Source organism: Pezoporus flaviventris, unplaced genomic scaffold (assembly GCF_033815535.1).
Source record: "Pezoporus flaviventris isolate CSIRO_AGI_PZ_B2104156 unplaced genomic scaffold, CSIRO_AGI_Pfla_v1 ptg000013l, whole genome shotgun sequence".
Classification (NCBI taxonomy): domain Eukaryota; kingdom Metazoa; phylum Chordata; class Aves; order Psittaciformes; family Psittacidae; genus Pezoporus; species Pezoporus flaviventris.
This window is the reverse complement of record NW_026892561.1, coordinates 7,704,606-7,730,504: the sequence shown is the minus strand read 5'-3', so window position 1 is coordinate 7,730,504 and position 25,899 is coordinate 7,704,606. Positions and strand designations below refer to the sequence as shown.

General features: G+C 51.1%; 1 protein-coding gene across 7 annotated transcripts in view; it reads left to right on the top strand.

Annotated features, from left to right (window-relative positions):
• Positions 1–25,899, top strand: part of RNF220 (ring finger protein 220) — a 224,643-nt gene that overhangs the window by 65,806 nt on the left and 132,938 nt on the right. For 4 of the 7 annotated variants that reach the window (XM_061451458.1, XM_061451452.1, XM_061451454.1 and 1 more), the window contains exon 3: positions 25,183–25,257. The exons of the other annotated variants lie outside the window; for them this stretch is intronic. In XM_061451458.1, coding sequence (XP_061307442.1) covers positions 25,183–25,257 — 75 coding nt within the window. The remainder of the gene's footprint in view (positions 1–25,182; positions 25,258–25,899) is intronic. 7 annotated transcript variants of the gene reach the window in all.

Genomic DNA, 25,899 nt, shown 5'->3' with positions numbered 1-25,899 from the left:
GTGTCCTCCAAGGTGCAGGTGTGGATGAGTCAGTTCCAGCCTACAGTTTCTTATATTTTCTCAAATAACAAGAAAGATGCTTCTTGGGAAGTGAATACACTCCCAACAGTGTATTTGCTGGATGGTCCCCTTGGAGCACATGTGCTGCTTCCTCTCGTGTTGACATCAGACTGTGTAGACATCAGTGAGAGGTCTCACATGCACATCTCTCCTAATGCATAGCATGTTCCTAAGGGTCAGCTCCCGTCCTGTGCTTCACCTGGTCGTGGTGGCGATCTTACAGAGGAGCCAGGATGGATCTGTCCTGGGGTAGGGAAGGGCACGATCTGGGGCAGCACCCTGGGGTGCAAGGCAAACCCATGGAACCCACCACAGAAAGCGTGACCAGAGACCCCTGCTCCTAGCATCCCTGAATTTAGGGCCTACCTGGCTGTGATCTTTGAACAAACCAATAAATGAAGTGTAATAACCAAAGCGGTGATTGTTTTCCTCTCAGTAGCTGCGGAAATCTCTCCCAAGGGAGCACAGACCTGCCAGCCTCAGGTTTTAGATCACAATCCCACTAACCTTCCTGTCCCCTGGGCAATAGTTTACCGCTGTTGCCCTCAGAGCTAGGCTGTGTTTATTGTATATACTGGCCTCTGTGTATGGCGATGTGTTTGTAAAGCCTGATTGAGCTGTAAGGAAAAGTGCACTCGAGGGGAAGGAGGAGACAAATGCCCTATCTGGCCTGCCCTAAATATGGGCTTATAACATCTATGGGTGCTGACAGAAGGTTCAAGGTGGCCATCCAGATGCAGCCCCAGCCACACAAATCTGTTCCTTGATAACCCTCTTCCACAGGTAATTGCAGTCATCCTGCCCTTGCAACCACCCGTGGTGGGGCCAAAAGGCTGAAGGAGAACAGCAGGACCTGAGAAGCTTTCTCTGAGCTGGTGGCTTGTCCTTTACATGGATCTGCAAAGCCCAGCTAGGAGAAATCGAGACCCCTGACAGTGCAGGTGCAGCTTGGAACAGCCATGGAACCTCAGCACAGCTGGCGATGCTAAGGTCCAGAGCGTGCAAGGTGTTGTAGCCATTGGATGCTAATGAAGTATTTGGGGTTTGTTTGAAATGATAGGTACATGTAGCCTGGGCCAAAACTGCAGGCGTTTGCCTTCAGATGATGGATGGGCAGTCAGGTCTCTGTGGGGAGGACAGTGGTCTGATCTCCTGCCAGAGCAATTCTTTAGCTTTAGGCTTGCAAAAACCTCATCAACGTGGCAGAGATTAGCAGGCACCCTTGTCCTGTGCTGTCCAACATAGCTTTCATGAGACCTTTACAGTTACCATGCTGCAGGGAGAGAATCTGTACCTCTCTGCAGGGAGTTGGCTGGTTGTATGGACAAAACCTTGGCTAAAGAGGGAAGAGGGATTTCTACAGGGATGCTGTACTAGCCTGTGTGTGTAGTGCACAAGTGTAGACAAACCTGCCCAGCAGTGCTCAGCTGTGTGTTACAAGTCCTATACAGTTCAGCTCTGGGAGCAAATCTTCAGTACCAGTGTCAGCAGTCATATGGTACAGACAGCTATGGGCTATGGCACTGCTGATGCTCGGTACAGTAAGTGGCCGTGGGGACCAGCAGATCCTTGGCTGGACATTCCCATTTCACTTTGCCCAGTTTAGCTGGTTTGATAGAAGTAGAACAGGACAAGACAAGGTAAATGAGGCTCTGTCACCCCCTGAGGGATGGCATGACCCAGGAAAGCCCCAAAGGACAAGCAAAACATCATTCTCCCCTCCCAAACTCCACTATGAAGTGAGCATTGGCTGTAACTGCCTCCAGACTCTGTAAGCATTTACTCCTGGGCGTGGGCTTCGTGTTTCAGACCCATCCTCAGACTTACCTCCCAAAACTCACCCTCCAGGTATGGCTGGTGCTGGAGATGTGCACCAGCACACAGTGTGGCTGTCAGCTGTTGGACACATCAGCATTGCCCTGCTTGTCTTGCTGGATTTTTTACTGTGCTAGGAGAGAGCTCAGTACAGATTGATGTAGGGGCTGGAAGACTGGGAATGGCAAGGCTGCCCCAGCCACTCAAGAAGGGGCACAGTGGCACGGCACAGACATAGTTATTCTGTACTGGGGTAACGGAGAGCTGTAAGATCTTTCATTTTCCAGGAATCTGCCCCCTCCCCCTGCTTTTAGCTTTCCTATATAATATTCCATGCTGTAGCCTATAAATGCTGCTCTGAGCCCACAGCCTGATTGAATTTGGAAGCCTTTGTTTACAGATGTCTGGCTGTACAGGGGTATTTATTGAATTTTCCATGAAATGTTGCTCCTCTAATGCTGTAAAGCACAAGCTGCCCACATCAGAGGAGCTGCGTGTTAACGGCTCAGGTTTCGCAAAGATGCATTGCTCTCCATCGCCGTCCTTTCCTCTGCCGCGGGAGGAAGGTGGGTGCTGGACTCCACGTGCAGGAGGCCAAAGAGAAGAGGAGGACTGACTGTCCTGTGCCCTGTGCTGCAAGGCAGCAGCTCCAGCCACATGCAATGTTGACGGGCCAGTGCTAAGGGCAGAGCAAGTCACTGCATGTCACAGCAGCAGCCAGGTCTGCTGATGGGACTGAAGGTGGGTCTGACTTTGGGCTGTTTTAATTGCAATGCTGGTTTTCAGTGGCTCTGAGGAGACCTTGATGACAGGCAGATGTTCACAGGGCTTTTCTGTGCCTTCCTTTGAGGCTCGCAATGTTGAGGTACAGTCAAAATAGTGGATAGTTTAGTAAGATGCCTCTTCAGTCACTGTGTAACCAGTGTCCATCTTTCCTTGCTCACCTGATCTGCTGGTGGTCCACAAGCAGAAGACTGTTACCAGCAAAAGAAACAGGATTTTCTTCCTGGCAGAACTTTATGGAGCCCCTTGGAGTATTCTCTGACCTCAGTGCGTCATTTTTAACCTCTGTCTTGAGAGGGAAATGGGGGAGAGCCTGGTCTGTGGACACATCCGGGACCTGCCGTTCTTGCAGTGGTAGCTGGAGAAATGTGTCTTCCTTCCTCATGGGGGAAAGTACAAAACCATCTTGCAAAACGCTGGGTCAGGAGCCCCAGGATCTCTGATGTAAAATAAATGATTCTCGGGAGAGAGCATGTGTTCACCATGTTAGAAAAACAAGCCCCCTGCAAACAGCACATACCAAACTCTGCCCGGAGGAAGGGACTTCAAGGGTGGACAGAGGGAGCAGTTTGAGCATCAGAGAGCAGCCTGCCCCCCTCTCCCAGGCTGGATCTTCACACTGGTCCAAGGAGGAGGCAGGAGGGATGGGGGCTTGTTTTCTCAGATTTGATTGGTTTATTTATCCTTGGTCCAGGCTCCCATCTGGTCTGACTTCAAACAGGGGCTGCCGCGAAGTGGAAGCCACCAAGAGAGATTCTGCAAACAATGGTTGTGCAAAGTATATAAATATTTCTGGACATAAAACTGACTGTGTCTGAGAAGGGATCAGTTTGGGCTGGGATGGAGGGCTCCCTGTCCTGCTTGAGTCCTGGAGGGTGGCTGGAGCAAGGAGAAATATATGCTTACCTACAGTTTACATGTGCATGTGCAAGGGCAGAACCAGGCCTGCTGAGTGCTGCTACTGCTGGGGGCTGTAAGGCAAGGAAAGGACAATGGGAAAGTCTGTCTCTCTGCTCTGATTTATTAGTGTGAACATGTCTACTGATTTGGCAGGCCAAATTGTATTTGGGGTTTGTAATTCATTGGAAAACCTAGCATGGTCTGTCTCAACTTCCAAAGCATAGCAGCTGCATTCAAAAAGTTTGGTGCAGCTGCTGGACGTGAGTTGAAGATATAGTCAAGATGCAGTTCTGTTAGTGACAGCCTTTTGTGCTGCTTGAGCAGCAATGAGTGTGTGGGCCAGGATCCTTGTGCATCCTGAAGCCATACAGCTGGTGGCTTCAGAACTGCCTGATGGATAGTAAATCAGATCAGCTCACAGATTACAGTTTGGATGGCATCTCTTCAGGGAAAAAGGCAGTGGCTGGTGTTATGCCTGGCCTAAGGCAGTGTCTGTGTTGATGATGCTGAAGAAGACACGAAGGCCACGTGGAGGAATTTGTAGTGATACCACAATGAGGGAAACTGCAAACACTGCTGGAGGCAAAGAAATAGTGTCAGGATAGAGAGGACAGTGCATGTTAGGCGAGGGATGCTCAGGTGTAGGAGTGGCACATGGCATTCCCAGGTGTGTTTCTTTGTATTCACATAACCCTCCTTCATTGTGTGAGGCAATGTGTATTTCCAGCTGGGATGAAGAGAGGGACAAGGAGGCCACCTTGGTGAGCACACTGATGCCTTTGGAAACACTGCGGGGTACTGCATCTTGTGGGGTTCACCAGGAGTGTGCCAAGCCCGGGCAAGGCATGCTCCATGCTGCAGCTCCTCTGGGGTTCCACTGCCCATTGACCTCTGGCCAAAGGGGCTGGAGCCAAACCACATGCTTGGAAACTCCACCCAGCTGGTTGTTCTCAGGTCAAAGAACACAAAAGCAGGTGTTTCTTGAGTCCGGTCTCAGTTTCGGGGGGGTGGGGGGGGGTGTGCAGGAAAATTCCAGATCAGTGGATTTGAATCTGAGTGGTTTACATTTGCAGGATTCAGAGGTTTTAACCTACAACTTTGAGGTATGTCTTAGCCTCTGCACACCCAGATGTGCTCTAAGCAGCACATCTGTCCTTCCCTCAGAAAGAGACGAATACTCTTGTCAGTGTGTGGCAGGACCCAACTGATAACCATGGACAGAGGTGACATTGCGCCCAAGTGGCAGAATGGCTGAGTGCTACCCCTTCCACTGCTGCAGAGTGACCCCAACCTTATTCCAAGAGGAAAATGGCAGCTGGAGCCTGGTGGCATGGACTCAGCCAATGGAAGAAAATCAGCTGTACCCAGGCTTGTTTTTTATCACATACTGCATCAGGCAATAGAGTTGGCAGCAAGGCAAAGACAGAAGACTCCTTAGGAGCAGAGACAGGATGCTGAGATTCCCCCTTTGCCTCTTTTCCTCTTAGCAGTGACTCGGATCAGCCCTGTGTGAGCTCCAAAACCCACTGTCCTGTGGCATAGGGCTGCCTCTCTGAGATCTACTGCTCTCGTGGCCCGCAAACACCGCCAGCTTCCCATGCTGGGGCTCCCTAAGACTGGGTCCTGACCAGTGCCTTGGGGAAATTCACTGGGAATATCTCACATTGAGCTTGTCTCTCTGGAACGGAGAGCATCTAAAAACCATCCTGCCCTGTGAAGCCCAGCCCGAGCCCTGGCCTGGCCTCCAGCAGCCACGCTCTGCAGTGGCCCTCAGTTAAACCTGATCCCTTGCTTTAAAGGCCTGCCTGGCACTTAGTGGAGACCATAAATAGCAATTTATAAACGATCTTCACGCCGATTCCTCTGCCGCTGCTCAGACATCAAAGTCTATAATTCACGCCCTCCCGCGTCCCAAGCCTTGCAAACCCAGAGCCTTTGATGTGAGCCTCCCCCTTCGCTACCTGCGAAGCCCGGTTGGGCTGCGGGCATGTGCACTGCTTGCAGCAAGGCGCCAGGCCCGCTCTGCAAGGCATTTTATAAGGTGTCTGCTGTCATTCAGCCTGTTCCTGAGCCTATTATCCCCTTTGGCAGGGCCGCATGGGACGGCTGTGAAACAATGGGAATGGACCAAGGGGGAGATCGCTGGGGGCAGCGTCCAGAAAGCACCTGGACTCTCCTTCTCCCCCTTCCCCCCAGCACCTGCAAATTAATGGAAACTTCTCCTTCCAATAGTGCTGCCTGTGCTGTTTAACAAGTCCGACTGTGGGCTCTGAGGGCTAGAAACCAGCCCTGCTTCTTGGTGTGGAGACAGCTCCCAGGATCCTTGCATCAGCCCTAAAGCTGTTAGGGCAGGGGCGAATGCTGGTACAAGAAGAGCTGTGTGGTGTAAATGGGTGCTGGTTATATCTAAGGTTATATGTCTAAGAAGGAGTTTCCTGGCTCTGCAAGCAGAGACTCTCTGAACAGCCTCCCAGGAGGGAATAAAGAGAATGAAAATGCCTGGCTAGTTGTGAGATGAAGCTGGGTCCATTGTAGGATGTGGTGGGGGTGGCAACTGCTTGGGACTCTTCCGTGTGCCTGAACTCATGATGGTTTGCAGGCAGCCTCAAGGTTGATTTGACAGCCCCACTGGCCTCTCTAGACATTGTGAGGCAAAGTTCAGCTTTGTCATTCTTATGAGCTGGCTTGGGATGCTCTCCCATTTCCCCTGATCTCTGCCTCACCTCTCCTGAGCCAGCATTGCCCCATGCAGGTGCAGGAGCCCTACTCCAGTGCTACAGTCAGCCTTCCAGTGCCCCTTCCAGCTCCTCCATTATCTTCTGAAACCTTGAGCTGGCTATTTCACCTCCTGTCTGTAAAATGTACAGTTTTCCTCATACATGTGAGACTGCAGAATGAAGGCTCCACGCTGTGATCAAGCTGAGGTCTGGGTGAGCTTTGTGGGACAGGTGTCCCTGGGCACAGCCCACCAGTTTGTCCGTTTCTTCCTCTTTCTTCTGCCTCTTTCTGCATTTGTTTTTTAGCCTCTGGTGCCATGGAAAGTACTTTCAAGATGTGAAACCAGCACAGGCTCTGGTGACACACCCCTGGTCACATCCCTCTTAAACACAATGATCATTCAAGCACAACATGTTTGATCATGGTACCAAAGTGCTGTGAGAAGGGAGAATGAGAGAGGGGATAGATCTGTATCCCTTTGCCAGTTCAGCCCCTCATTCCCCACATGAGCGTCTGCAGGGTCAGATACCAGAGCTGGATGTAAGTCTCATGTAAAGCACAAATTAAACCCTGTCCATAAAACAAGCTGCCTGGTGTGGTGCAAAATACTTTGTCTTAGCAGCCAGACACTACAAAGTTGATAGAGGCATTTGGGGTATTGGGGGGATTTCAATGTATTTTGCAGCTGGGATGGTTATGGATTTACTTATTTTAAGTGAATGTCTGTAGAAATGTATTGAGAGAATCTTGCGTGTGCTACAGGCTGGCAAGCGGTGAAGAAAGGCCATGAATCATGTCACTCGGCTCTGTATTTAATCATATCAAACTGGTTTGGTTCTCCAAGAAGTCAACATATATTATCTGTGTAAAAAAGGCATTTTACAGGACTGGGAGTCTAAATATCATTTATAAATATTTAATTCTACAAGTGATCTTTGCAAAAGAAGGATAGCTATTCATTATCATACCTGTGTCTATTGAAATATCACCATTATTTATCATCCACTGTTGGTGCAGTGTCCCGCCTGCAATTGGAAGAGTTATTTTGTACTCTTCCACTGCAGGACTGGTCCTATCCTTCTCCCCATGTGGCACACCATATAGGACACACTGCTCTGGCATGAGGCCCCGTCTACCCTGGCCCCTGACCACAATAGCGTAGTGGCAGGAAAGTCACACCACATAGGTGCTCTGGGACCTAGTGCCTAAGCTTCTGGAAGACTCATGCCACCTTAGCCTAAGCAGCCAGAGCTGCTGAAATCCTCTGTCAGAGAGCTGTTGTTCACGCCTGTGTTGCTGTGAAAGTGACCTGCTCTGTCATAGTCCTGCTCTTCTTATATTTGCCAGAATGAACCATAAAAAGCAGCGCCCATCCCATTTATCCTGCCCCATCCCCATCCCCTTGGTTTTCTGCCTGTTTAATCTCTATGACATTCAGCTCAGCTTTGCCCTGTTCTGTTTTGACTCCTGACAAGCCTTTCAATTTGCTTTCCTCTCTGAAGAGCTGAGAAGCCATTGATAGCTCTCCCCCTGAATTATTGAACCTCAGCGTTGAGTTTCGGGCCCCAGGGAGCAGCCCCACATGCCATTGATCTGCAGAGCTCAGCCTGAGCTTGATACTGGCACATGCCTGTCCTTGGGTCCCCAGGCAGCTGTGGCTCCCTGTGTGCACAGATTCTTGCTCTGCTGGGGGAGGAGACCCCTGTCTTTTAGGGCTGGGGCTTTAGAAGTTGCCACCTCTGGGGTGTGCATACTGCACTATCATCCTCCCTGCATTTGAGACGGATGGGAAGAGATGGACTTATTCCCATTTGTGGCCAGCCTGACAGCTCAGGAGCTTTGAGCCCTCTGTATCTTTGTGTCCCCTCCCATGAAATAGAGGTGTGCAGCTGAGGTAGCGGAGGTGTGTGGAGCACCAAAATCTTCTGTTGGGCTAGGAAGAGACAAAGAATTAGTCTGGTTGTAGTACAGGAACCTCTGACCTTGCTTTTCTTGGAGGAACAAACCTCCCTGGAGAAGCCACAGTGACAGGGAGTATCTCATTTAAACCCTGCTGGCATTTTGCCCCAACTACCTAGGACTTCCCTCTTGTCACTGCTGCATGAGCTGATGAGAAAACAGATACCCATTCACACAACAAATACCCATGGTGTTTTTATATGCTGTTGTGAATTGTTTTCCAAAGACCATGGGAACGTGTGTTGACAGGCTGCAGAAAACTGATGGCGTTTTTCACCGTATTTTCAAGAGAAACATTTTTCATTTCCATTTTTCACTGCCACCGCATTCTGAGCAAGAGCAGGGAGCAGGTATTCCTCACACACGGGCCCATGTCACCATGCATGTCCCCTGGCACTGCTGGGCAGTGCTGATTGCCAGAAAAGGATAGACATCTTCTCCATCCCTTCCTTATCCACTTAGGGCATTTTCAGTCCCTGGCTGCTCCATGGTCCCTCTCCCAGAGGCAGGCAGGATGCAGGGGCATGGCAGGAGCTGTCCTGGGAGCCAGAGTGCAAATGCATTTCAGTAGAGGGGGAAGAGGAAGGGCAAGTGTGGATTTTATTAAGTGATAACACATCTTCAAATCAGATTAGGGGAAATTTTCGGGGGCACCACAGCATCGATTGGCTAGGCCAGAGTTGGCAGGGCCAAGTGGGAGCACGTCAGAGCATGTGCAATCGGATCCCTTCCATTAACCTGATCAATAGCCACTGCGTGGGGGGAGTCACGGGAGCGTGGACAAAACTGCATAAATATATACGTGAGAGCCAAGAAATCACATTACAGCCAAAGAATCTGAGCACAACACAGGTAACCCTTTCACCCCAGCACCCAGGGCAGAGGGAGCATTAACCCTTTCAGGGCAGCCCTCTGACTCTGGTGCTGGATTGGAGGGTGACCAGATTGTGGCTTGGTGTAGCAGTAGGAAGAAGTAAGGTACTACTTCCCAATGCCCAGGTTTCGGGAGGCCAGGTGTGTTTCTTTGGCTGAGAAGGATCTGATGGCACATGCTCTCATATGCATGAGGTGTGGTTGGGCACAGGGAGAGTGAGCAGTGTATGCAGTGTCCCTTCCAACTGCCTCTCCACTCTTCTTTGCAGTGGGGTGCTTGTGGCACACTCTGTGAGTGTGTTGGATGCTGCATCCGTATAATGCACAAAGAGAAGGAAGTGGCCAAGGGCTGGAGAGTCATGCAGTGCTGAGCCAAGCCCAGCCTGCAGGCCAGGTCTTCCTCCATTGTTTCTCCACCAGTAATTTGTTGTGCAACCTCAGGAGACTATGAGCTGTATGGGCTTTTCTTCTGCATTGTTACATGCAGTATCTCCAGGTGCTCACAGGCAGGCAGAGCTGGGTGCACCCAGCTCAAGGCAGCCTGATGTCAGTGTATGAGATGCAGGAAGGGAGAAAAAACACTTTCTATGGGACAGAGAGCGAAACTGAGCGGCAGAAGGCTAACATCAAAGACAGAAATAGCACATTTACAAAATTTTCTTCTCTGCTTCTTACAATCCTAAGGATTTGTAGGAACACAGGACAGATCTTGTCCTCTGAGCCCATTTCCTTTACATTTCACATTTGGGATCTCTGGACAAAAACTTGTCAGGGAAGCTCAAATGCACTGCAGGGGCTTTCCCGCTCCCACCTGCAGTGTGGTCCGGAGCTGCAGGATTCCAGGTCTCTCTCCACCAAGCCCTGCTTATCACGTTTCCAGGCCCTCCCCAGCCATGTCTGCCTTTCCAGTCCTGTTTTGACACTTCTAATTAGCAGACATTTAACACCTTGTTTTGCTTGGACTCTGCCTTCAGCCAGACAACACATCGGTGGCCTTTGACTTCTCCGCTGACCCCAGCTAACCTGGCAGCGCAGCGCTCTTGGCATCTCTCCGAACACATCCTGTCCAATTTCCTCCCACTGCCCTCTGCCCCCCTGGTCCCCACGGCCCTCCCAAGCCATGCTGGGGCAAAGGCTCGGTGAGATGTGATGCTCAGCCTTTCCTTCGTAAGCGCTTTCCTGAGCATGATTTAAAGCACTGAAGCAAGAAAAGAGAAAAAAAAAGAAAAAAGACCTGTAATAAAGTCAGCACTCTGCTTATTAAGGGGAAAAGGCTGTGCTTTACTTATACTAACATTAATTAGATAGATATATAGGGAGCAAAGAGGCCTCTTGGAGATTTATAGAGGCCCCGAAGATGGATGTGAGGACTGACAGACAGCAGCTCCCGTAGAGTGCCAGGAACAAGATACCTAGGAAGTAGTGATGTGATGGGAAACCAAAGGGGCATTGGTCTGGGGGATGCTGTGAGTATGAGGGCAGGTGGAGATGTTGGGACCTGCCAAAAAACACATCGGGGTGCCATAAAGCTGCCAGGAGATGCTGATGGGGAGTACCAGGGAGGTTCCTGAGAGCATCCTCAGAGAGGAGCATGTTTCCCTGTCCTGTTCCCCTCTGCAGTACCATCTGGCAGGTGTAGTGGCAACTGAGGTCTTTCAAGCAGTAGTTTGTCTTTCATGCCCCGGAAACCTGTAGTCACTTGGATGCCATTACAAAATTTAGTTGATACTCAAAGCTGTTTATTTTCACTATGAGACTTTTTTCTCCCTCTGTTCCCTTCTTTGTTGCATCTATCAAATATTTCCCTACTGTTCCAAGCCCTGGACAGACACCAGAAAATTCGTGGTGGCTTTTTCATCATCCCCCTGCAGAAGGATACTTTGTAAGCGTCTGGTCAGAGCAGGTCCCCTCTGCTTGATGCATCATGCTGACACAGGAGGGTGGTCCCTGCTCCAGTTGCCGCAGCCTGCAGCCACACAGAGTGGGGCATAACCGTGTGTATGCTACTAACATAACAGGACAGATGACCATCTTCTTGGTATTCTGGGCCAGTCTTCATGGCCATCTGGACCATCCTTCTCTTGAGCTTCTGTTCTGGGGAGGTGACCACAACTTGTGGGTCTCGCAGGGATAGCTAGCTGAGCCTGCGCCATGCACAGGATCTATGTTTTTCACCACCCTACCTTATTCCTCATCTATCACCCTGGGGAGAGCAGAACTTCTCACTGGTCCCTTCCCAGTGATGCTTCAAAAAGGACAAGTCTGAAAGTGCCCTGTGATGCCTTTGCAATTGCTGAACTTTCCACTTTGTCAACGTAGTTGGCATCCTTGGGCTTTCTTCTCTCTCCTCTCCCTGCAAAGACAAGATCTGACTTAAGCAGGAAAGGAAGCTTAACTGTGTGTCCTTGCAGCCCCAGTGGAGGGGCCTCCCTCATCCCAGGACTGCCAGGTGCTCACACATGGTGAGAGAATTCCCAGCCTGGAGAGCTGGCTGTCTTGTTAAATCCCCATTCTCATCCGCTTTGCACAGGAGGAGCTTTTACACAAGGAAGAGCCCAGGGCTGCTTCAGGAGGCTGTGATGGAGGTAGGAGTTCAGCTGAGGTCTCTTTGATCTGTAGCCTCGTGCTCCACCACAAGCTAGCTCTGCTCTTGGGTTAGGCTTGTAAAAGGGTTGTGGCTGCTGCTGACAAGTGGAGGGAGAAGGCTTTGGGGGTTTTATTTACAACTGCTGCAGCAGGAGCCTGCCTGTATCCATGGGCTGTGTCAGGGCCACTTGTCACCCTGTCTTCACTTTCCAATCTTGATTTCTCTATCCTGCCCAGGCAGTGCCCCCTCCCCTCTTTCCCCCAGCCTGGGTTAAATATAGCAGCTAACTTTGGTGGTGATTAGTAATAAAATTTTAACAAGCATCCATATGAACGTCTTTCTGTCACTTTTATGAGCCCATTTACCACAGGGAGATATAAGAGCACCTTAAATCTTCCCCTAATGGGAGGGGTCGCATCAGAAGGGTGAGAAGCAGAAGGCCCAGTGTCCCATGGCTCCTGCCTGGTGGTGCTGTAGGTGGCCCCTGTGCCCACAACAGGACAGGTGGCTCCCCTATGTGCAGATGATACTGGCTTGGCCAGTCACTTTCTGGACCAGTGAGTGAAAGAGCAGAGGGGATGCCATGGGCACACACAGGGATGGTGCTGGAGTTTGGGATGGGCACAGTGGTATGAGGTTAGCTCAGGTTCCACTGAGCAGCAGCCTCAGTGCTAAGACGCTGCACTTAGACAAATAAACTCTGTTAGGAAAAAGTATTCACATCAACCATTTCCCACTCACTTCCCAAGCGTGCTAACTGCAAAATGGGGAACGGTTCCTGCTGCTTTGCCCAAGCTTAAATTTGGGGCCTGACTCTACCCTGACACTGTCTACCTTTTTTAAGAAAGGCTTGTAAAAGCCATCCACCCTTCCTTGTTTCCAGCTCTTGCTTGGCTGCACGTCAAGGGCAGGGTCTGCTCCTGCTTCCAGTGGTGCAGATCTCCTCCACCCTCAGCCACATCACACCCGGCGTAAGTGGGAACAGGACTGAGTCCCTGGTGGGCAGTATATGTATGGGCAAGTGAAGCAGTCCTTTCCAGGAGTACAGAAGAAGGAATAAGTCTTTGTATTTCCTGCGTAGTTACATGTCCCACCTCTGCCCCTGTCTATAGGCTTCATGTGGGCAGTGATATCTGAAATCTTTCTGCCTCTGTTTTTGCCCAGCTTGGCAGTTGCATCAGGCTAGGACAGGTCCCAGGTTCAGCCATGTTCTGGGCTGACCAGCTGAGACAAGCGCAGTTTCTGGAGCATTGATCCAGCCGGTAAATTCAGTATGGAAAACTGCACAGGATTTTGCTGGGTGGTGGTTCATGGTGTGAAGGTGGGAGCTCCTTCTGCCCTAGGTAAGAGGCAGCAGCAAATTCCCACACTGGCCGGTGCTCCCATGCACCCAGAGAGGGGCAGAGGGGCTCAGTGACAAGGAGAGGTGCTGTGCCTTCCCCAGGGTCACAGGACCCTTTGAATTGATGGCAAAGTCCAAAATAGAGCCCTTCTGTCCTGACAGCTGCCAAACCACACGGCTTCGCAACTGCTCTGTGACACCCCTTTCGTGTGGGCTCTCTGCTTCCTGCACCCGCATCAAACACAGCTTCACCAAGTTTTTAATAGTAAGACAAACACCAAGACTTGTGGTCTGAGTTTTGGGTGGAAGTTTAGGTTTGTTCCTTTTTCTAGTTTTGCTTCTTCAAAAACAACACACCTTTGAACAGTGAAATCAGAAAATAAGGAAGCAAAACGTGTCCAAAATGAGGCTTGTTTGTTATGAGCAGTGCCTGGTCCCTAGAGGAGCAATGGCAGCCTCTTCACAGGCAGCACAAGCTTTATGGGACAAGCTACTTTTACATAACTAATACACATTATAACTAGTGTGCATTAGTTGTGTGAACATATATAACTAGTTTTCCAACATCATATACACTACCCAAGAGCTAACTATGTAGTGCAAGTATAAATATCACCCATGCAAAGGCAAGGGAGCAGATGTGGCAAGCCAGTGCCTTGTTCTAGGTCTAGAGCTGGAATTAGAATTCACTTGCAAACCTGCTCCTTTCCAAGGAGACGAGGCAGAGCTGTCAGCATCCAGCAACCCGGCAGGGCAGGCAGCAGGGGTGCTCAAACTCCTTTCGGTTTGGTCAACAATGAAAGTAAGAGGAAAAGATCAGTGTAGATTACTTTGATTTTCTGGTGAGGAAGGCAGAAGGGAATAGGTTGGCTAACTCAGACTGTTACTTTTTGCTTAGAAAAAGTGACATTTTTCTCAGAAAAAGTGACTTTTCCATGTTTGAAAGTTTCATTCTGGAGTTTTACAGGATACAACAGCCTTCTGGTTTTGACCAAGTGGGAAAGATGCTGGCAGTGGTGTTTCCTAAACAAAGGCTGTGTGAGCCAGCAGCCCTAGCAAACAGCACCTCAAGGACTGCTCCCTGTATGGCTCACAGGCCATGGGATGAAGCAGGGGTAGAGGCACAGGACAGCTGCTGACAGCTTGAGAGGAGGTAGTGGCTGCTGCCAGGATAAGATGGTGCTGGCACTGTCAATGCCTGGCAGCAGTGAGGGATGACCCTGCTTCTTGCTCCCACGCTGCTCTGTTGAGTTTCCCTTGGAGCCCAGGCTCTGCCCGATCTGGTATTCGAGTGTTTTTCTTGATTGCTTCCCTGGGTCAGATGAGATGTGTATCCCTGGGAGCAGGATGGACCCAAGGCTCCCTCTGTGCATCACTTCATGCTGCTACCAAGAGCGCCTTGGTACCCCAGACGAGGTTAGCGAGCTGGGATTTCCTGCACATCCTTGGTGCTTTAAATAACATTCTCCATCCTCTGCACACACACAGGCTCCCATCCCATCCCACGTACTCACTGCGCATATCAGTGCAGTCACTGATAATGACTGGGATGCTGGGATCACCCAAGTAGCCATTTTGCAGAGGCGAGTTGCCTGAGCTTGGCTGAAGAAGACCCCTGGAAGGATGGGATGCTGTGAGAAGGCGAGCAAGGAGCAGCGGACAGTGACTGGCAGCCCCCATGAGTGGTGGGATGCAGGGGTAGCCCTGCTCCATGGGGTTAGAGCTTGCTCTGGCAGGAGGTCAAAAAGGCAAAGTTTCTTGGGAGGTGAATTATCAGTGGGAGCAATATTGGCAGGTCAAGCACATCGGTGCTGGGGTAATACAGTTAAGGTGCAGAGCCTTGGAGGGAGCCCGGCCGAGGAGTGCAGCATTAAAGCAATGAGCCCAGCTTAATCTGCCCCAAGTGAGGGCAGTGGGGTCTTTAATATTGTGTCAGGCTCGCAGGGCCTTGTTGGCGGGTTATTCTTCACGGCAGCTAATGCCACTGGGCTAACTGAATTAGCCCCTCCTTCCGCGGGGTGAGTGTGGGGTTGCCGGGAGGGCGATCGTGCCTCGCAGCTGCAGGGAAAGCGAGTGATGGCCTGGAAATTCAATCAGGTGAGGAGCCGCCACCATCCCCAAAGGACAGGGAGCAGCCAGATTGGGAAGGAGAGCCTGGGACAAGGACACTGGTGACTGGCTCCATGCTGCCCCTGGGCAGGGTGCTCTCCGGGCGCTGCTCCCTGCTTTGGATGGCATCAAGTGCTGCACTGCAGCCTGCTGCTCTGCATCCATCAGCCCTGCCTCCAAGGGAACGCCTTGGTGGAGAGCCCATCCGTATCTCCGTGCTCCTTTCCAGCATGCTTGCCCCTGGGTGAAGTATTCTCTCATGCATCCATAGGGAACTGTGGCACAGGGACGTGCTAGGACATGCAGTGTGTCTCCAGCCAGGCTGAGTGTACCCGAGGCCCAGCCTTCAGCACGCTTGCAGCATTTCTGTTTGATCAGAGATGAAGGCTGGCCAGTGAGAGACAGCCTGGCCCAAGGAATGGGCAAGTAGGTCTTTTTCCTGGCCTTGCTGTTAGGATGAGGTGCTCCTCCAACAAGCCACTGAGTGATTGCACTATTCTCTTCGTAAAGGCCTGAGGGATGTGCAGACAAGGAGGATGGCTAAGGGGCTGGGTTCAGCAATGGCACATCATTCCCAGGAGTCATTTTCTGACCTTCAAGTAAAGGAAAAAAGAAATTTCGAATATTGCAGGTGTTTGCTTGTTCTCTAAACCTGCCACTGCTTTCCTTTTGTTCCCAGCCTCAGCAATTGCCCTCTCCTTCACATCTAATTAAAAGCACACTCCTGGCAAATACTGCAGCACATCCTGAGTGGGTAATAGTGCCATGCCCACTGCTGCCTGGAAGGTGCTGAATATAGAAGGGCTCACCTGTGTGCCAGGTGTCACTTAGAAGCACTTTATCAGCCCCCAAGGCAGGAGCAGCTAACAGGGCCACAGAGGATGCTGTGGTCTCAGGGGTCCAGGACAGCAGACCCATGGCACAGGGCTGCTCCCCTGCCATGGGGCACAGCCCCACCACACCAGCCCTTTCCCTAACTGAACCCACCATCCCTTCCTCCCTGCTGCCAGAGTAGACATGCTCCTCTTTCCTTCCTTAGGTGCCCCTTTGATCTTCAAACCTGACCCATCTCCCTTCACCCCCCTTCCCTCGCATGGTTATAAATGGAGGCTTTGGCCGCCTTTAAATAGTCATATCTATCAGACAAGCTCATGTCAGCCATAAATTCTACAGTAATGATGATTTTCTAAGTGGGTCAACTGGAGCTATTTCCGCCTCAGCCTCAAGTTACTGCACGTGTGTCCCCCCCCAGGGGCCAGCAGCCTCATTTGTTGTCCCCCTAATTGTCATTTCTCCCTTATGTACTTGGGCATGAGCTGGAAGGAAGACTGGTCCTGCTGCCAGCCTCAAGCTGGGGCTCCCCCCTGCCTTCACGGGTCCCTCCTGGTCTTCCCACCTGGAAAGGGGCTTCAGAGGAGGGGAGGGGGCTGGAAAGGCGAGAGAGCACCAGCTGCCTCTAAGGCAGGCAGGGGGAATGGCTGCAGAAGCCCACCATATGGATGCCCTTACCTCTTGCCATTCTCCCTCCCTTCTCCAGCCACGTGAAATCAGCCCCGACGTGTGAAAACTGTAATTGCAGGTAATCCCCCCTGCACTGTGCATGGTTTGAATTTGGTAGAGCAGGAATGTGGAAGGGAGAAGGGGAATTACTGCCCAGACGTGCTGCAGGGCCAACATCTGCACGAGTCATCAGTGCACATCTGGCTGCAGCAGCCTGTGCTTGTAGCCCAAGCCAGTCACATTTAGCCCATAGGGTCTGTCTCAAGCTCCCACTAAGGGCAGGGCATGGACACCCCTTAGGAGTCATGAACCTTAGGCTGGTAGAGAAATTCCTTCCTTCACCTGATACTGCTGCTGATATTGGGGTGATCACATAGAGTTGGTGTGCCTTAGTTTCTTCATTTGTAAAGTAGCAGGAGCGCTCTTTAGGGTGCCTATCACTAGCTCTTCTGGATAGGAGAGTGACTGTGGTTTGCCTAAGGCTGGCATTGCTTTGTAGCATCCCCCAGTGAGACACCAGAGCAAAGAAGCTGCCTCCATGTGCAGTTGGGATCAGCCAGTCCTGCTCCCTGGGATGCTGCTTGGACTCAGGAGGAAACAGAAAGGGCTGGGGAAATGGGAGGGCTTAGGTCACTGGGAGGTGCTGCAGTCTGGGTGAGGGGAGGTGAGTCCAGCACCGGCCTTGATCTGATCTGCCAGTGAAAGGTGGGACAAGAACTGGGGAGGTTAGAGGGATAGACAGGCAAGTGGCTGTGCTCTGGGACGAGGGCTGGCTCTGGGGAGCACTCTGGCAGTGCCTCATTCCTGATGTAGCTGACCCTGCTCTGTCTCTTTGATGAAAAAGACCTTCTCATCCTGACCCTTTGCTTGTGAGGTATCTTTGTGAATGTGCACAGTCAGGCTGTAAATCCTTGCTGCCAGTGAGCTGCCCCATGCTGGCGGGAGGGATGCTGGGAGGCTTTAAGCAGCAGGCAGGTCTCCTCCCAGTTGTGGCTGGGCACCTCCTCATAAGGAGCCTGCTTAGGGCTGACCCAGGAGCAAAAGCGTCTTCTGTTCAGCCGCTTACACCCCTCCCAGCCCCGAGGAAAGCAGCCTGACCTGGCTAAGCACGCAAGCAGACACAACCTCCTGCCCAGGCAGGCGGCTTCCCAGATAACCCCCGGCTTTCTGAGGGCAGTGCAGGTGTCAGAGGCATTGTCTCTTTGGAAATTAATTTTCCTGTCGATTTCCTTATTTCTCTTAATTGATGAGGGGCAAGTCTTAGGCGCGTTGCCAGCGGCACCAGCCACAGCCTCCTGTAGGTATCGGCAGAGCCAAAAGCACTAGCGCCGAGGGCTGGGGAGTGTAATGAACTCTCAGAGGACTCGTTGCAGCTCAGCCCGTGCTCTAGATTAGCTGAGGAATCATCTGGCCCAGCTATTAACTGTCCCATTTAACATCATAAATTATTAACCTAATTTTGAGGAGGGTCGGTGATGGATCACACTGATTTTGTCAGCTTTCCTGCAGCCTCTCGCACAGCCTGCCGGTGTGGGGTAAGCCGTGGGCAGGGCCTGAGAGGTCAGTGCCTCTAGAGAAGGAAAGAGATGGGGTAGTACAGCTCAGCTGCCAGAAGGACCGGCTCTGCTTCTTCTGCCAGTGGAATGCTTGGGGAGAGCCTAAGCAGAGGGGTTCCTCCAGTGGAAATAGGGGATAGAAGAGCTGCCCCCAGGGAAAATCAAAGCTACCCACTCCCAAGCGCATCTGCACCCATGTAGGTATCATCTGCATCCTTTGCACGTGGATGCTCAAGACCTCTACCCCTGACTGGGTACCAGCACATGCTGCCTACCCTCAGTGCAAGCCATTGCCAGAGCTGCTTTTTAGGTTGCTTAAGCAGCTAACAGGATGCTCTTTAGTTTGCATGGCAAAGACCTGTGGTCAGGAGGTCTTTTTCCTTATGCTTGTTGTAGACTAGAGCTTGTTCAGAAAGTTTCCTCCCTGGGAAAAGATTTAAATAAAAGAAGAGGAAAGTGGATTCTTTGGTGTAAAAGTTTTAAATGAGAGGATTTTTTTTTTTCAGCTGATTGAAGTGCAATGAAAATTTAAGGGATACCATCTTTTCTTTCCCCTCTACCTTTCTGTGAGAAGGGAGATGTGTGCAGGAAGAAGGGGCTGAGAATTACACTTACACCAGCATTATTTTTAATTGAGTGGAAAAATTTTGAAGTCATTTGGTCTGCTGAAGAAAACATACAAACCTGAAGGAGAGCAAGCTCTGAAATCCTTGTAAAATGCCTCTTTCATTCTGGCATCACAAAAAGGACTTTTTGTTTCCCCATGAGCAGCTGTGCTGCTCGGTGCTGCCTGTCCGTGGTGTGTAAGCGCGTGGCCCCAGGCTGGCTGTGTCCATGCCCCTGTGCTGTGTCCCACAAAGAGGTGGCATTTGGGATCCAGTTTAGGCCCCAAACCCACTCCCCTTTGCTTTGAGGCTGTGTAAGTTTCAGGGGCTGTAGGACCAAGACTCACTCTCTGTCATGAGTTTCCCTGGATGGGGGTGCCGCATTGCTGGTAAAATATAAACCAGAAAAACCCAACACAAGCACAGGGAAGTGCTTTTGGTTGTGGTGGGGGCATGGAAAGGTGTCAGAGTCTGCATTTAATTGGCAAGAGCCTGTACCACTAACCTGCTCATCCTTGGATACTCACTTACTAAGCAAAAGCGCCGGTAGCTCATAGTGTGGATACTGCTTCTCTTTCCCTTGGTGAAATGGGAAGCCCCAAATTTGCAACCCTACAGCATCAGTGCTCTCAGATCCCCCTTTCCTGATGCAACGCTTCACACAAGCACAGAATAGGGAAGCTGCAAGGAAATCTCCTTCACCAAAGGCCTGAACCTCGCAGTGCACACACAGTACAGACCTGCACAGGACTGATGCCCGGCACATGGATGTAAAAAACAGCGCCCTGCCATAAAACATGCACTGCTAGTCTATATATTTTGCAATCCCTTTAAAGATTTTTTTTCTTTAAACCCCTCACCCCAGCTCCCTCCCTATTCTCCCCCCCAAAAATTATTATAAAGAATTATTGCCATTAGTGCGTCTTTCCCAGTGAAAGGAGAAAATCGCCTCATTCATAATTTATACCCTCAATTACTATTAATAAAGAAATATTTCAGCAGAAAATCGCCTGGGAAAATTACACGTAACATTGCATTAACATTCTATTTGAACATTTTCATCACATTTGTTATAGAGTTAATAAGAGGGATATGCTCCCCTGACTTCTTCATGAAATTATGGGCTGCCTATGATAGTTTAATCTTTTAGACTTTATATAATATATTCACTTTACTAATTGAGCTATCCAAGGAGCAGTTAGGGATGTTCTTAAATGTGGAAGACAAAGTAATCAGGGCCGTGACTTCCTGACGAGAAGATCTTCTTCCGGAGATGAGGAGCCGCGTGTGTGAGGAGCACACACGTACGTGTTTGCGTGCAGATGAGCTGCTCCATTAGCCCTTCCCTGCTGTACTCCGAATGAACATGAATGAAGGGTGGAGTGGTTTTTGGACTAGTGAAATAGTCCTCAAAAGCTCTGTTTGTATTTCAGGGTGAAAGGGGTCTGGTGAGCTTGAGCAAGCTATTATTTTGGGGATAAAAAATGCCCAGCATGGGAGTTCCTTAGGAGCACTGCTTTGAGCCTTCACACTCAAACCCCACTCACAATCGTGCACAGGCCACCTCCAGAACTGTGGACAAGGAGCTTATCTGGGGTATACAACCCATCTTCTGCTCTCCCTGGAGCTTCTGCTTCACAAAGTAGTGTGATCTGGGGCACACAGTGCAGAAAGGCTTCCCCTCACCCATGGTACGAACCAACCCAGAATTGGGCCAGAGGCAAGCAGCAAGGTAGGTGTGAGCAGTGAGGGATGAGGAGGCACCTGTGGATGGACACTGCTGTGGTGCACCACAGTGGGGCCACCATGGGCATTGCTCTGGACAATATACTTGTCTCAAAACCCCTTGAACAACAGGAAAGCTTTGCTAGCTCTCTCTTCTGCTTGCTCCATCCTCAGCTGCTCTTGGACCCTTTCTTGCACAGAGGTAGTGTCACACACTGAGATTTGTGCCTCTCATCCAGTCTGGCCACTGAATCCAGGTCAGGGTCTCTCTGCAAGACCCTCTTTCCCCTTCACGTGCACATAAGGTGTCCCTTACCACAGATGTAATCCAGAACTCTTGGTTTCAAGCAGGAGGCTTCCTGAGGCAACAGCAGGCAGCAGTCTGCACCAAGACACTGTGGAACAGGGCTGCATCGTCAGCATGCCAGGAGGTTGCTCGCTCATTAAGTCTAAGTACATGCAGCTGTGAGCAGGTGCAAAGAGGGATCCATCACTGCTGAGCAATGGCCCTGCCATGGGGATGAAGGTGAATCTCTGTTCACTGCCCCTGGTGAGGGAGACTGAGGAAGACCAGGATCAGCCTTTTTGTTTCACATCCACAGGGCTCTCATGTCCCCTCTGCAGCCACTGAGACCAGGCATGGGCAGGGAAAGGGTGACAGGGCACAAGGTAGCACGCAGGCTCACAGGTGAGGGTCTGCAGTCACCCCTGAAATCACTCTTGTGATTCCCAGCCTCTGCAAGCTGGTGGCCAATGCTTACAGAAAGGCAAAGGGTTAATGAAAAGCTTTTATACATTTGGATTCATTAGCAGGGACTCATTAAACAGCAAATAAGAGCCTGGATGTTGACAACAGCCCTGCTGAAGGCAGGTCCTGCGGGTGAGGCAGCCCGGGACCACAGGAGGCACATATCACCCCTTGGTAGACCATGGCCAGGGCATTCCACCAGAGATGGGAATCAGTGCAGGAGGGTGCTGGCAGCAAGCATCTCTCCATCTCATACCCAGGGCTTTAATGTCTATTCACAAGACTCAACCGTTCAGACTGCTGATGTGACACCCAGTTCTGTCACCTTGGCAAGGGGGCTGAGATCTTGCCATCTCTGTCCTCCCAGTCCATGTGAGCACATCAGGGAGACAGGGATGGGTGCATGACAGCTGAAACCTGTGGCCCTCCACTTTGGCATGAGGTATGAGAAGCAGAGCACCCATGCATGGTTGTATGAGACCTGCAGCTCCATTAATGCTTTCATGTTGGAGCATGCTTGTCCCTGGCTGGTATCTCATGGAATGTGCTGCACCATCATTTCAGAGCTTGCATCAAATGTTTTTCTGAGTGATGGTGTGCTACCGGCCAGCACTGGTGGAGGCTGTGGCCACCTGGGCCACTACTGGACAAGCAGCAGCCTGTGCAAGCCTACGTCTCCCTGTTGCCTCCTAGATGGGCAGGAGCCCACAAGCTGCCCTGTGTGTAAACACATGGGGAGTGTGGGATGTTGGGCATCTTTCCAGGGACCCCATAGACAGCCTGGGCATGGCAGAGGCTGAGGAAGGTGAGGCACAGACTGCCTGCTCTGGGGATGGCCACTGCCTGGTCCTGGGCAGGATGGACCACGCTGTAAACAGGACAAGGCTTGTAAACAGGGCTCCAGCTGGGATAAATTTAGCTCGTTGGGGTTGCAGCCCTGGCGCGGCAGGACACGGTGTCAGGGCATTGTCGAGAGGAGATGGGGAGAAAGAAGCTGAATAAACAAACACAGCTTGTCCCTGTTTTTTTTCTGTCCCAGTGTTGTTATTTCAGCCGGACAATTGCCCTGCACATTGAGGGAACAGGCTGGAGTTCAAGTGAATTTAGCTTCCAGCACCTCCCTTTTACATTGTGTTTTCACATGGGAATGTATCTTGGTGTATATGGGGGCGTGTCCATACCTCTGTGAGTGTATGGATAACTCCATGGATGCTCATGAGCATCTCCGGGCTGGTCCGCAGGGTATGGGCTGCTTTGAAGCCCAGGTGAGGCCAAGTAACTTGGTGCTGACTGTCATGTAAGACTTTGCTTTCTCCATGTGCATAGCCAGGACTAACACCCATGGGTGTCCAGGAGCACATGTGCAAGGTGGTCGGTGCTCCGTATGCCTCTGTGCATGCCTCTGTGTGCGGACCAGCCCTAGAAGTGTCCCTTCATGGCAGAGAGGATGCTGTAGAGGTGAAAGTCTTTGCAGGACTTTACAAATGGGGATCAGGACTCCTAAGCCTGTCTCCTCTAGTCCTGACATGAGGTTTGGGCAAGTCCTGTTCCCTTGACAGAATCATCTGTGATCTCAGGAGCAAAGAGCACAGATTTTCTCTCTCAGCCCTGCTCTGTGAGGCCCCAAGTCTTTTCTAAAGGCCATGTTTAGAGGCAGACTAATTTTCATGTCTTCATTTTATTTTTCTCACATCTCTCTGACACACACATACACACACACTCTTCTATTGAAAAAACGATTTTAATACCCATGGCACATTGTCCTGGTGTGATATAAAATCCAATGACATGTGGCATTTGGAAAAGGTCACTTCCCCCATCAGGATTCATTATCCTACCTCAGCCTGGGAAGCCAAGGGGTTGCCCCTTCCTCCACAGACCCCTTGCCCCCTCCCTGGCTGCATGGGGCAAGCAGGGACCAAGGATGAGGCCCTGGGTGGCCATGGTGGGGACTTCGGCAGTGTCAAGGCAGTCCCTGCAGTGAGGGCTCTTGTTTCTCATGTTGATGTCCCTGCCCTTCCCAGTGCCTTCATTTTCCCACCTACCACAGGGCAAAAGGAGTCACAGGGAGGTCCCAGGCCACAAAGCTGACTCTGCCAGGCGCATGGGGCTTGCTTTGGCTTTCACCTGCCTCCCCCTGCTCGCTGCTCCCTCTCTGTTCCCTTTCCTTTCGAGCAGGAGCTGGGTCTTGTGGTGCCCTCACTCTGCACTTTCAGAAGGGAAACACTCCCCTTCCCTGTTTCACTTGTTCAGTGCCTTGACTGGGTTAGTTGGGAAGTGCCCTTTCGTGTCAGTGCTACCACCACCTAGGCGGAACTGGGAAGAGAAAGCAGAGGGGACATGGAAAGCCCAACTCCTCCTTGGCCAGCTTCCAAACCAAGCAAGTGGTCCCCAAGGTGTTTCCAGCTGCTCCCTGAAAAGGCAGAAGGACACAGGAGGGCCAGACTTGCTTGGAGGCTGCCTGGGGATGCTCAGGGAATGTAGTCCCTTGCAGGGCAGCACATGGGCTATTCCTAGCAAGTCATCCTATGGGCAGGGGACTGGGAGCCAGGACTTCTCCACTTGGTCACAAACCACCCTGAGGCGCCTCGATCAAGTCATAACCCTGTTCTCCACCTTCATGGGAGGGAAGAGGCGAGGGTATGTGCACCAAGCATGCAGAGAGCTCTGAGCTGCAGGAAGGGAGGGATGTGGGGAGCAGGAGCAGTTGTTCCTGGGGAGAGGAGGGTTGTTTTTGTAGCAGGGAGCAGGGTCTAATGTCTGTTGAAGATGACTTCTCAGAGTGCTGAGGGTGATAGTGAGCATAGCCCCTTCCTACCGTATAAACACCGATGAGTTATGGGTACCCCAGCCTCTAATTATGCAGTCAGCCCCAAATAGGCTGTGTCTAACGAGGCTGACAGACTAATATCTCAAGAGCCCTTAATGCGTTATCATCTCTTGCTGTATGACCTCATATTTATAACTGCTCTGGTGGGAGGTTGAGAAATGTCCTTCTCTTCCCCCAGCCCCCTCCCCAACTTTCCCCCTCCTCCCCGGAGCAACAGCTCTTCAGCCTCATCTGTTAGGATCAGGAGGAGAGAGGCGACTTCTCTCCATCCATCATGAGTGGGGTTCGCGCTATTAGATGATTAAAGACATTTTTTATAATATTTGGAAGAGGCTTTGAAATGTCTCTCAAACAGTGTGATTAATGCCTGTTAACCCTCGCCTGGCCGGGATGGGGTGGTGGGGATGCGCGTGCATCCTGGGGCAGGGCTCCCTGGGCACCGCAGAGGTCACCCAGCCGTTGGGCACCCCGAGCCCTGTGACAAGGTGTGATTCATGGGCCCGGGGCACCTGCAGGAAGCTCCGGCCTCCAGGCAGTTCCTAATGCACCGGGGACTTGGTGGTTTCTGAGGCTGCAACGGTCGGGGCAGGAGGAAGCAGCCCCTGCCCCTTCCCCAGTGCTTACAGAGGGGCCCCGGGGCACTGCTGGTCCCAGTCCATCAGCCAGACCAACCCACACCGGTGCTGTGGATTTCAAGGGTGGGAAGAGAGAGGATGTGAGCAGCCTGTGCCCCTTCACCGCTGGCCTGAGCTGGGCGGTGTTGGCTTTCCTCATTTCCCCTTCTTTTTCCTCCTAATGACTTGCTCTTAGGGACAAGTCTCCTCAGAAAAGAATCATGGGCATCTAGGTGCTCCATTACGATCCACCTTCAGGATGCTGCATCCTTGCTCAGAGTTTGGCATAAAGACCAGTGGGGCTGGGGGACATGTGCCAATATTGTCCAGTATCTACCAAAGGCCAAATCACTGACATTCAATGACATTGGTTCCCATGGGGAGTGGAGATTTGGCCTCCTCCTTTGATCACAGCCGCAATGTTTCATAATCTCAATTTCTTGTCAATTGATTGCCAGATAGAAGCGACAACCAAAGAGGGCCCCAGGCGTCTGCAACTGCCACTCATCGTATGATTTTAACTCTCCCCCTCTGTAAGTTTGCATTATTTTCTTGTTGTTGTTGTTGTTATCTAAAGAAACCTCCCCTCCCTCCCCTTCCAAATATCCTCCCAGAAATCCCAATGCCCTTGTCAATTCGGTGTTCAATGTACACATAGCTGAGAAGGGTTAATGCATGATTAATAGGTGTTTTATTAAAATGGTTAATCTGTCATGATACAGTCCAAAGGATCAATAGATTTCTTATAATCATGGCTTAAAATCATCTTTAGCACTACTGCTTATGGGCTTAAGACCTGGGGCAAGACGCTTAGGGGACCTGGGAGTCTCCTGTTAACTCTTTCTAACCCTTCTGCCATCCGAAGTGTGACTGCAGTCAGAGGAAAGCCAACACAGGGCTGTACATTCCATTATTGTTAACATCCACCTTATGATTTATGGGTACTAAAATTGTCACACCTGGGCAACAGAAAAGGGAAACGGAAAGAGGGAGAAACTGGGAATGCAGCTGGATAAATGTTCTTTGTTAGGACTGCCAGCAGCGCCCGAGCAGAGCGAGGCGGGGACGTGGCTGGGCTGTCTCTGATCCATTAGTGCCGTCGCAAAGCAGCAAGCCTTGGCCAAGCATCGCCCCATCACAGCCTTGCTCCTTCACTAATGAGTTCCAGCCTTGCA